This window comes from Artemia franciscana, chromosome 6 (assembly GCF_032884065.1).
Source record: "Artemia franciscana chromosome 6, ASM3288406v1, whole genome shotgun sequence".
NCBI classification, from domain to species: domain Eukaryota; kingdom Metazoa; phylum Arthropoda; class Branchiopoda; order Anostraca; family Artemiidae; genus Artemia; species Artemia franciscana.
The window spans coordinates 37,766,737-37,779,494 of record NC_088868.1 but is presented as its reverse complement, the minus strand read 5'-3'; the positions used below and the strand labels follow the sequence as shown (position 1 = coordinate 37,779,494).

Genomic DNA, 12,758 nt, shown 5'->3' with positions numbered 1-12,758 from the left:
ATCACTATTATGTACTTGCATGGTTTTTGGAAATCTACCGTACCTGACTGCCAAATATTGAAGAAAAATAGCAAAAAAAGACTACCTATGGGCAGGTCACTGACAAAATGTACAGAATGCAGATGTACAGCTGAAACAATTTTATGGTACCCATCAGTTTGGTAACCTTGTTGTAGTAATATAAAAAAGTACCTTCTTTATAGAACTTTGGGCACATTTGCCCGGTGTTCGATCCCAGCCGCTGAGGGCTACAGGATTCCACCCCCCCCTCCCCACTCTCCCTCTCCCAAAAATTTTTGTCTGACTCATAAAAACGTTACCGAATGCGTATAAATAAATTTTGGTGTTTTCTAAAGTTTTTCTGTAACCCTCTATCCCCTCCGAACAAAAATCCTGGATACGTCCTTGACTCCCGAGCAAGGTCACTTTTAGTCAAAGTTTCTTTGAATTTACTATCTCTGTCGACACAACATCTGATTTTGCCGTTTGATTTATTCACTCTCCGGCGGTCTTTTGATTTGTACAATATTGACCTCATAATTTTCACTTGACTTGGGAAAATCGGCTCCAACTTTGCCCCTTCCCCATTATGTTTTTTTTCAGGGGTGATCGTATTGACCCAGTGGTCCTGGATTGTTGCGAGAGGCTCATACTAACGGAAATCAGAAGTTCTAGTGCCCTTTTTAAGTTACCAAAAAAATTGGTGGGCACCTAGGCCTCCTCCCACGCACATTTTTTCCCAAAGTCACCGGATCAAAATATTGGGATAGCCATTCTGTTCAACTTAGTCGAAAACTTAATAACTATGTCCTTGGGGACGGCTTAATCTCCCACAGTCCCCGGAGGAGGGGCTGCAAGTTACAAGATTTGACCATTGTTTACATATAGTAATGGTTATTATGAAGTGTTGAGACGTTTTCAGGGGAACTTTTTCGCGTTAGGGTGGGAGTGGGTCGGGGGATTTGGTAACGTGGGAGTATCTGTCCATGGAGGAATTTATCATGAGGGAATAGAATTTCCATGAAGGGGGCGCAGGATTTTCAAGCATTCTTTAAAAAAAACAATGAGAAAATAAATAAAAAAAAATTCACCTGGAAGTAATGAGCAGCATTAAAACTTAAAACGAACAGAAAATATTACGTCTATAAATAAGAGGGTTCGTCTCCTCCACAATACCTTGCTCTTTACGCTAAGGTGTTTTTTGTAATTTCAACTATTTATTCTACGGCCGTTGTGATTCGGGGTCATTCTTAAAGATTTGGGATAAAATTCAAACTTAGAGTAAAGAGCGAGGTATTGTAGAGGGGGCAAACCCCCTCATATTCGTAATAAAAATGCACAAATATAGAAGTTTGTTTCGTAAGTTAGTTCGTAAGGTACGTATGTTTATTGCTAACAAAACGTTCGTACAAAAAAAAATCTAGTCGTATTTGTAAGTAACCAAAAATTGGAGGGCAGCTAGGCCTCCTCCCTCACACCTGTCTTTTAATCAAAATCATCCGATCAAAACTAAGAAAGCCATTTAGCAAAAAAAAATATATAATATGCAAGTCTCGTTTTAATTATTCATATGCGGTGAGCCAAAATCAAAACATGTATTAATTCAAAACGTTCATAAACTAGATAAAAAAAGAAGTTTTTTTTAACTGCAAGTAAGGAGCGATATTAGAAATTAAAACGAATAAAAATTACTCCGTATTTAAAAGAGATTGTCCCCTCTGTGCTAAAGTTTTTTTTTATTGTCTTAGTTGTGACAAAGTCAAACTTTAGCGTAAAGAGCTAGGCGTTAAGGAGGGGACAACCTCTTTCATATAAGAAGTAATTTCTGTTCGTTTTAAGTTTTAATGTCGCTCCTTACTTGCAGTCAATTTTTTTTTTTATTTAATTTATAATAAAGAACCAACTAATGGTTATAAGAAAAGGAAATTCGGTATTGATGTTTTCTATCTTGCCTTTCCAAGCAATAAACTGTAAGGCTGTTACGCCCTTATTATCCTTTGCATTTGGGTTGAACCCTTTCTCTAATATATATTCAATCACATGTATTTGATTCATTGCCGCTGCGTAAAATAAGGCTGTTGCTTACGCACTTATGATTTTGCATTTGGTTTGGCCCCTTTTTCTAATAGATATTCTTTCACATGCATTTGATTCGTTGCGTAAAATAAGGCTGTTCTATTTTCCGAATGTAAGGCATCTATAGTGGCACCTTTTGAAACTGGTAGTTGACAAATCTCCAAATTGCCTTCCGAAGTAGCAATTTAAAATGAGCAATTATCCTACTCTATGATTTTTAGTGCCCAGTGACCTGAGGAGGAAAAAACAGAAAAAAGGATGTTTTATATGCAGAATTTCAACAACTCGGCTGTGACATAAAACAGAGTAAAAAAAAAAAAACCATAGCCACCCCAACGTAACAACGTAACCCTGAGATTGGGAGTGTGAGCTAACCGAGCTTGTTAGTTGGTTTAATACTCTGGTTGTATGAGAGAGAGAAAGGTGGGTTTATTAATATAAATTACAAAACAAAACAAGCCAATAGCCCGAAGCAAAGCTTGTTTGGGCTTACAACCCCAATACACATACAAATAAAAACAATACGAAAAAGGAGAAGAAAATAAAAAAGAAAAGAAAAGGAAGAGAAAAAAGAAAGGAAAAGAAGAAGAAAAAAATTACTCATTTACCGCACTTATCTTACTGCAAACTTATCTTTTTTATTTCGTTTGGAACTATCTCTAACTCCACTTTATATAAGTTTCTCTATTTCTAAATTATCAGAAATGTGAAAAAAAATTTAGCAAGTTTAAAAGAAAATTTTGAAACTTCACCAGTTTCAATTCGATATACTGTTGTTATTTGTGGAAGTTCAAATTTCTTTCCCTAAAAATGACATCATAATTTTTTTTTTATTCTTGTCTCAAGAAAATTGAGATTAATGAAATATTTTTTTCCTAGCATATTCTAAAAAAAAGAAATGGTCAAAACAGGATTAAAAGATTTAATTATGAAATGAGAATTTTCCTTTTGTCGCTGTATTGACCAAAAATCCTTAAAACAGTGCTTTTCGCAGAAAGTTTTAAAGTGAATAAAGATTTTATTTTATCATCTATTCATGTGTTTGTCATTTTAATTAAAAACAGGATTCTGCTGTGGAAAAAGTGGGGTATCATAGTAGCTGACTACTTGGCATTTTTGTGGCCAAGTGAAATTAGTTGGGAGATTTTGAAGTTTTTGGCTTGTCTCTTAAATTGCGGGGACAAGGTAGGCAGCCTCCAACGCTTCCCTTACTTCTCTCGCAAGTGAACCTTCAATCTAGAGAAAATGGGAACTGGTAATTGGTGCGAAGATGAACTTTTCTACAATCCTATCCTGTGCTTTGTACAGAAAAATCTTGCTAAAGGAGTTCCGCCCGATACGATAAAAGAGTACATGGCCGATTTCTTCGAGTGTTCTTCTCTTTGTGAGACCCGTAATTGGCTGCTTTGGAACTTGTTCCATGCTTGATAGGATTCATAGTTGATTTGCTACTGTTTCAGTTACTATGGTGATTTTTTGGTTACTTTTTCATCAAATGTAATTAATATATACCTTTGTTGTTTCTGGTATATTAATATACAAAAATAAATATCTTTATATGTATGACTTTTCTTGCGTTACAGATAATTGCCACTTATGTATGTAGATAGTAATGAATAAATAATCGTTCAAATGAGGGATGAATCCATTTATGTAGACTGTGAAAACAGGTACAAAAGTCTAGATATTTGAACTCTCTCTGGAAAAAAAATCTAGTGAATAATTAACAAAATAATTAAGATTAAGATAATTAAGAGTTCAAATATCTAGAATTTTGTACCTGTTTTCACTGTCTAAATAAATGGATGTATCCCAATCTGAACCTTTTTTTGTTTGTCGTAGAAAGGCAGCGTGGCCTGAGAAAATGATACCGAATTTAAGGTGTTACGTCAAAAATTAGATAGTTATTGGAACTTCGACATGAATATGATCGAACCAAAAGCGTAGGGCTCCGTGATTTGTTTTAGGCAAATTAGAAAACAAACTTAGGGGTTCTTTGACATGGGTTTGCGATAGTAGCTAACAATGAAATTGATCATTATTTTGAAAGGACTCTCTTTGACTCTCTCTCCCGAAACATGTACAGAATTGTCAAAGAGGCGTAGTTCGCCCTCCTCCCACTATAAGAAAACCCCTATGCATGTACAAGTATGAACCCTGATTTTCTAATATCAATAACTTTGTGCTTATTCTCTAATGAGTTTCGAACTGCAAACAGAATTCTTCGAAAGTTTTTTCTTATTGATAGAAAACCCCCACCCATGATTGGTGTGGAGGGTCTTCCTCTCGAAGAATTTAAAACTTGTTATAAATTATATCTTTTTAAGAAATTTATTCCAAACAATTCCTTTCAAGCTGTTCAGACTCTGCATGTCAATTCGAAAGATTTCACAGGTTTATTCATATTTTATGTTTTTTATAATATATTTTTCAGACATGGTAAATATGAGGAAAATGGGGAAGAGCATTTAGTTGTCAAGTTTCATATTGTCGGAACACGAAGAAGAGCTACAGTACACGTTGACATGAAAAAGGTAATGTTTTTTTTTTCTTTATTTTATGTTATTTTCTTACTTGTAAGCCTACTGTTACTTAGGTTACTGTTATGTAGTCTACTCGTAGGCCTACTGTTACTTCAAATCCGTTGTATTTCTCTGAAAATGTATATCCCCTCTTAACCAAATTTTTTTCAGCTCAGTATCATAGCTAAGACAGTGGCGGATCCAGGTGGGGGCGCGGGGGGTGCGCGCCCCCTCCTAACGTAGTGGTGGATTTAGGGATAATATCATGTTTCCATATTAAATATCATATTTTGTAGAGGGTGAACAACTTTTCAGTTTTTTTTTTTATGGGGGTAGGTTTCTATAACTTACTGTTTTTGTATCAATATTTTTACATAATTTTAATTTCAACAGATTTATTAGAACTTTAACCCTCAGCAGATTTTAGATTAAATTTACAACCATTTCCACAACCTACCTAAGGCGTATACTTGTTAAGGTTCCCTTTAAATTGATGGAATTTCTTTATTTGCAAGTTTATCGGAGTAAAATATTTTGCGCTTCCCGCTAAAAATACTGGATCTGCCCCTGAGCTGACCTCGCACAGGCTGTCCCGTTTGGAAATTTCTCAGTGAATTATAGAAAATCTCTTAGACTGCGATAAGATATTAAAAATTTTATAATATACTTCACATATACCCATTATACATAATGTACTTGTATGATATACCCACCACAACTCAAAAAAAGTGAAGTTTGTTTAATCCTAATAAAATATACCTAAGTATAATAAAAATGTAATACTTTAGAAACGAATTTGGGCTATATATTTGCACATTAGGGGGGGGGGGTAAAGTAAAGCTGGTCGGAATGCAAATATGTTAGTTACAATTATTTTGCATATTATGAAGTAAGAATTATTTTCTGACTTCACTCTGTCCAAATTTTTTTCCCCCACCCCCCATGTGCAAATATATACCCCAAACTGTATATTCACCATCTATTCTGTCACTTCTTTTTGTCTTTTTCTCACGCTAAAGTGAAAGAAACTAGCAAAAAAACCGGTTTACAATGCGTCAATTCATGAACAACTTGAGTGGCAGTGGGTATATCATACAAGTACCGTCTTAACATTTATGCAGGTTTCTTGGGAGGTGGCAAAAGATGAAGCTTGTGATTTGATAAGATGGAGGAAGGCTGTTGCTATTGTGTTAGCCTCTATTTTCGTGATAAATTTTCCTCGTTGATCTCTAATTTTAGCGTGTAGAGCGAGTTATTGAGGAGGGCATATGCTGCCTCTGATACGGAAGGATTTCTGTTTGTTTTAAGTTTTAATGTTATCCTTACTTTCAGTTGAAAAACTTTTCTCTTTTTTATTTAATTCTGGAAAAGGAAGGAAAGTTAACCCATTTTAAAAAATATTTCGGATTTGGCTAAGGCCCAAATCTTGAAGGGCATATTATCAATTCTTAATTTAGGCTTAGAAATCAATTTTATTGGTCGCCAAATTGACAAATTTAAATTGAAAGACAGAAATCTGATACCATTCAATCGCAATAGCATTTGCTGGTTTTTTTTTTTTTTTTTTTTTTTTTTTTTGAAGATTTGCCTTATTAGACATTAAGAATTAATTTTCGACTAGATATTTTCACAAATTTATACAGAAAAATAGTGTAGACCCACAAAATCAGCTGGCGTTTGTATCAGGCCTAGGGGTGTTTCCAGTTCTATTAGGACAGGGGGGGGGATAAGGATGCAATTATGACGATAGTGATTCTTATATTTAAAAAGAATTTTTTCCTATCTGATTTCTGTCTTAGATCGTAAACTTATTGATTAAGCCTACTTTGGACTGTAAACATTAAGTTGGCCTGGCATATATTCAATCAAAATTTTTCTTTTTTTTAGCTTTAAAATTGTTTTTTCTAAAATTTGATATGTTCTATGACAAGGGTTAACCAAATATTACCTTTTCTGCAATTTGGAAAAGGAAAAATTAAAAAATTTTAGGAAAAGCAGAAACCATTAAAGCTATAATCTTTATAAATCCATAATCTTCTCAATTCTATAAGTAGCAGAAATTAAGCTAAATTTGTTCAATCCAGCATGCTTAGATCCGGATTTTGTTTGGGATAAATGTCAGGTCGGAAAAAGTTTATTCAGAGTGGTTTTGAATGGACTAGTTAACTAAAAAAAACCTGGAATATCTGATGTCAAGCTTAAAATGAAAGGTAGTTCTATCACTTATGCAGACTGTGAAATTATTGTAAAACCCACGATAAAGAGTCATTCTACAACTGTTTAAGATGTTTCTCTTTGGATATTTAAACTAAAAAAAAGGAGGAAATTTCAATTCCATAAGATGGGTTTGGGAGTAATTGTAACAATTTTGCAAAAACAAGTGTCTAAAAGAGAAAAACTAGAGGAAAGGAAAGAAAAATCAAAAAAGGGAAAGAACTGCTTTCTTTGTTTTGTCAGAAAGAGAATAATTATTGATAGAAAATCCAAAATGAAAACTTGCAAATAAAAGGTACGGCTTTTTGGAGCCATCTGTAAACTACAAAATATAACTTAATAATATATTCCCGGAAATAATATGAAGGAGGAAGGAAAGAATTCACTACCTGAAACCCTATTTAACATGGGCATTTTTGTTTTAAAATACCAAAAAAAGGCATTTTGAATACTACGGGGCAATTCCTCCCCTCGTCTCTCCTATCCCCATTGGTGCCCTTGTCAACATCTTGAACCATTATGACTGCTTTCTTAGAACCAGTGCAAACTTGCACTTGAATGTGGCCCTGAACCCTTGCCTGAATGCGGACCAACAAGATTTTACAGTTGAATATGTGTCTGAACCCAAGCCCTGGACCAGGGGCTTGAACCTTTGCATTATCGTAAAGCTTCAGCACAATAGTCACAAAACAGTCGTGGGCGGGAAATATTGTGATTAATTTCGACTTTCCTTGTGGAAATTTTCCAATGAGTCCTAAACTACAGCTCTTAAACAAAAATAACGCAGGAATGGATTTTTAATATAATATTGAAGAAAGAAAAAAAGATTCACCGCCTGAAACCCTTTTTCGCACAAAATGATCATAAATCATCAGCGTCAAAACTTTAGTTTTTTGATGATCCATGAAGAATTACCCTATCAGTATCCAAGTGTCCTATTTCACGAAATAGTAGGGAGCAGTAAGGATGTCTGTCAGTTTTTCATAAGATACAGAATTTTTTTTCCTAAATCTTTGGTGGAAAGACGTTTTTTCCGATGAAAACACCAAAAAAAAGATATTTTTCAAAATCCAAGGGAATCAAAATCCTCTCAATATCTTGAACCAGTAGAATTGTCTCCTTAGTGCCAGCCTGAATGCGGCCATGCACATGTGTCATTGTCAAGCTCTAGAACAATATCCATAAAACAACCGAGGATGGGCATTGTAGTGATTAATACGTGTAAATTCTGAATAAAAGAAAGGTATATCAACCATACAAAAGAATATTCTTTTTGTAAAAATGAGCGAAATAAATATTACATTTTTAAGAGGCCCTTCGGCTATTTGTTATATTTTTCATCTGAGCAACACTGTTTCCAGGTCTTTTGGTTTGAAATTTCGTAAAATTTTTGTTTCGTAGTACGACGTCCTTTCATTCTCGTTATTTACGAGGATTTTTAGACTTAGTAGACTAGTCTATTACCTTACCCGAACTTGGTGAATAATATTTTGCTCTCTATGGTTCTAGCCACAAATAAATTTAGTTTCTCCGGATGATATTATTCTGAGAATTCTTGTTTTTTTATTTCGTAATGTCTTAGTTGGGTTATATTTCGTCTTTTTTTTCTCAACACTTACGGTTATCGTAAGTGTTTACGATAATTACAACTAGCATATTACAACCGCTGAACTTGCTACATAATATTTTTCTTTCTAGGGGCCAAACAACAAATATGACTACCACCTGCTTGCTGTCGAATTGAAGGACTACCCAAGAGAAACAATTTTAGTTATAGACAACAGGTCCGCAATTTCAGGCATTTAGTTATCTAAAATTAAATTGTTATTTGTTTATTATGTTGTTTTTCTATTTGTGCCTTTTAAGTGGACCTTCCAAAACTAAAACACATTAAGTACAGAAAAAGTTTTGAATTTAGTATAGCGGTGGGTGGTTGGGAATTACTTGGTCAGGTGGATTGAGGCTCATTTTGAGGTTTAGAGGGAAGGAGAGGAAAAAGGAGAAGAGAGGCATTTTTTTGTAGGATTTTCATTTTGAATCATTATTAAATGTGATGTTTAATTCCTTCGAATCATATAATGGGATCCTATTTTGCTCTATTGAGGTTCCTTATCCATTTTCCAAGTTGCATTGAATGGCGCAAGCCCAAAAAATCTTCAACTTTAGTTAAAAATATATTGCCTAATTATAAATGAATCCGGCGGTAGTTCACCTCTTGGTTTTTGCTAAATTTTGGTGTGAATGAACAAGGTAAACGGGCAATATTTTTATTAGGGAGCCTAACAAAATAAATATTTTTTTGAGGGGGCGAGGGGCTACTAAAAATATTACATGATAATTTGAATAAGAATTGCCTGGAAATTCTAAAAAATAGTATTTTGCGTAGGAGGGTAAAACCTAAGACTCACCAAGGGCGTTTAAGGGATTTTCTTTTTCTTTCTGGGAATTCTTCAAATTTAGTTTATATTGCAAACAAACACAAAGCAGAAACAAGATGAAATTTTGTATCAAGACAGTGGAATTCAATTCAATGTATATTTCGGGCCTATGTCCAAGTGCCGTTTTCAGCATAACACGAGATAAAACGTTTTTAAAAACATTAGTTTCAATTCTCACATTTTAATGTAAGTTTATATAAGTATAAATTTTTATTTTCTCGTGTTGTGCTGAAGACGGCCCTTGGACATGGGTAATTGGTAGCCCATCTACCAAGTTTAGCTCAAGAGTGCCCAATATATGTGTGCTGGTTCGTCAATGGCGTCACCAGTTAAAGCAGTGTCTATCCTGACAGTTTTCTGTGCCATCAATATGCAAATTAAGTACAGGAAAGATACTTTATTTGACCTTTCTTCACCCCTGTATACGGTGGCGCCATCTACTTTAGAGCTACTTCTACGCACGAACCGCCACGCAAATTCGCTTGTACCTTTTTTTGTGTTAGTTTGTTATTTAGCATAGTGAAGCAATGCAAATTAGCTGTTAGCTACCATGTTGTTTTAAATAAACCTATCTCTCTCTCTCTCTATTCCACTGTCTTGAAAAAAATGTCCCTATTGTTTCTACTATGTGTTTGTTTGACAGGGCAAGGCGGTGTAGTCTTCGTCGATATTTTAGTTTATATTGCCTTTAGGAAAATCCCATCTCTTTTGTTTAAATCTCAGAAATATTTATACATATAGCGTGAAAATTTCCTTCAAAATTTCTACTTGCTTCTGTAGGCCTTTAAATGAAATATTTATGAAAAGTATTTTCAATTTTCCCGTATATCATTTATATTTATATACTGTAAATTATGGCAAATGATAGTCTTGGAAATTTGACACTGGGCCCAAACAACATCTTGTTAAAGCCTGTCTTCCAGAGACAAAAAATCGCATAAAGCACAATTTCCAATAGATAAGAAGTCACATTTAAAGAAAAAACACAGGACTAACGTTAAGATTCCGGATTACAGCCCCTGAAGGATGTTGTGAATTTGGAAAAAAAGGAACTTGGTTTTATATTTCGTTCCAGAGCTATAGTTGCAGTTAGATTAAGAGGGCTAAAATTTGTTTCATGGATGATGTTTTGCCAAAAATTATACTTTTTTTCGGCAGTCATCTGGGACGAACAGCAGGTCGTTACTGAATACGGTTGGAAGAGATCATAAGAAAGGAATTCTACTTCATGCAAGTGAGTTTTAGTTTTGAAAATAATGAGGTGGAGGATGAGTGTGCTTATCTTCATTAACCTTAGGTTGCTGAATGTCCTCCAATAATTTGTTCTCAGTAGTAACATTCAAAACTTTTGCGCTGAAATTGAGGAAAGCATAACGTGATAGGACCAAATCTGCATAAGTGAGTTAAAATAATATGTTTATATTATGATATATGTTAATATACAAAAAATGCATGTTACGGAATATATAAGGAACTAGACATTGTGTAAAAATTGTTTTTGAAAGAATTCTCAATTAAAAATTCATAAACTTTAAAAAAGAATAATTATTTTAAAGCTGAAAGTATTTAATTCCAAGAAAAAGCGGGACTACTCCTCTGTGCAAGCTTATAAGCAGCTTGTAAGGGGGAAACTAGCGCTAGTTCAACAATCACCAGCACCTAGCATTTCTTTGAATTTTAACTTTGTTTTTTTTTTTAAACTGAGATTCGACAATTATTATTGGAGTAATTATGCCAGTTACGCTATTTTTTATTAGTTTTATTTTAGTTTTACACTGAAAAATGCAAAGAAACGCCAAAGACTTGAAGGTGTTTTTTTTTGCGCTGGTTTCTACTCTTATAAGGTACACCTGCTGTTTCTTTTGTTGCACAAAATCGTCACTGATTAGCATGGTCACGATAAGTTATTAGCAAGATGGGAACCAAAAATCTTGACCAAAAAAGTTGTATATGAAATTAAGTTCAACACTACAAACTGAGACAACTGAATTATGAACCAAAAAAGCGCAAGATAAAAACCACAGATTTCCCGATTTTAATTCTAAAATAGATCTCAAAAATACCAAAATTTTATAGCTTCCCGATTAATCCTTAACTTGAATATAGCGGGAGGGGGGAGTGTACCTCTCGTCGTTTAAGCGTATGGTACAACTAGGAATAAGGGTGTTCAGAGAGAGGGAAGTACGTGTTCCTTCTTGTTCTGGAAGAAGGGAAAAGAGGATTAAATTCTTATAAACAGCCGAACTACTCGGACAAAACAACTACTACCAGTGCGTGCTAAAAAAATTTATCAAGTATGTATGAAAGAACTGATTCGCGATTAGCTGTATATGAAGGAAAGTTTGGTGACTTCTCTTATAATAAAGTTTTCAGATCCCCAACTCCTTCCTAAGAATTGTGGTCAAAACTTTATTTGCTTTGTGTTTAGTTGACATAGAATAGAAATTCAAGATAAAACCGATTTGTAAAAACGCTTTCTTGATATCTATAGGGTAATATTGGGCTTAACATCTTACAGAATTTAAACGAAACTACAAAGCTAACAATGAAGATTCTACGTTAATGAATGAAGTTTCTATGCTAATAAAGAGTTTTAGGATCCCCCTCCTCCTCCCTAATAATTTTGGTCTAAACTTTTAATTGTGTTTAGTCTGCATAAAATGCAAAGTCAAAATAAAACTGATTTGTATAAAATGCTTTCATAATATCTATATGGTATTATTGGGCTTTAAATTTTTTTTAATTTAAACAAAACTACCAAGCTAACAATGAATTTTCTACATTAATGAATACGCTAATAAAGAGTTTTCAGATCCCCCTCCTCCTCCCTGATAATTTCGGTCTAAACTTTGTTTTGTGTTTAGTTTGCACAAAATGGAAAGTCAAAATAAAACTAATTTGTATAAAATTCTTTCATGATATCTATATGGTATTATTGGGCTTTAAATTTTTTTTGAATTTAGGCAAAACTACCAAGCTAACAATGAATTTTCAACATTAATGAATACACTAATAAAGAGTTTTCAGATCCCCCTCCTCCTCCCTAATAATTTCGGTCTAAACTTTGTTTTGTGTTTAGTTTGCACAAAATGGAAAGTCAAAATAAAACTAATTTGTATAAAATTCTTTCATGATATCTATATGGTATTATTGGGCTTTAAATTTTTTTTGAATTTAAACAAAACTACCAAGCTAACAATGAAGTTTCTACGTTAATGAATACGCTAATAAAGAGTTTTCAGATCCCCTCCTCCTCCCTAATAATTTTGGTCAAAACTTTGTTTTGTGTTTAGTTTGCATAAAATGGAAAGTCAAAATAAAACTGATTTGTATAAAATGCTTTCATGATATCTATACGGTAATATTGGGCTTAACATTTTATAGAATTTAAACGAAACTACCAAGCTAACAATGAAGTTTCTACGTTAATGAATACGCTAATAAAGAGTTTTCAGGTCCCCTCCTCCTCCCTAAAAATTTTGGTCAAAACTTTATTTGTGTTTAGTTT

At 33.8% G+C, this 12,758-nt stretch overlaps 1 protein-coding gene across 3 annotated transcripts in view; it reads left to right on the top strand.

Annotated features, from left to right (window-relative positions):
* The window catches only part of LOC136028383 (mitochondrial import inner membrane translocase subunit Tim21-like), a 28,502-nt gene extending 19,855 nt beyond the window's left edge, over positions 1 to 8,647 (top strand). For all 3 annotated transcript variants that reach the window (XM_065706194.1, XM_065706193.1, XM_065706192.1), the window contains exons 4-5: positions 4,511 to 4,610; positions 8,511 to 8,647. In XM_065706194.1, coding sequence (XP_065562266.1) covers positions 4,511 to 4,610; positions 8,511 to 8,618 — 208 coding nt within the window. In that variant the 3' untranslated portion in view covers positions 8,619 to 8,647. The remainder of the gene's footprint in view (positions 1 to 4,510; positions 4,611 to 8,510) is intronic.
* The last annotated feature ends 4,111 nt before the right edge of the window (positions 8,648 to 12,758 follow it).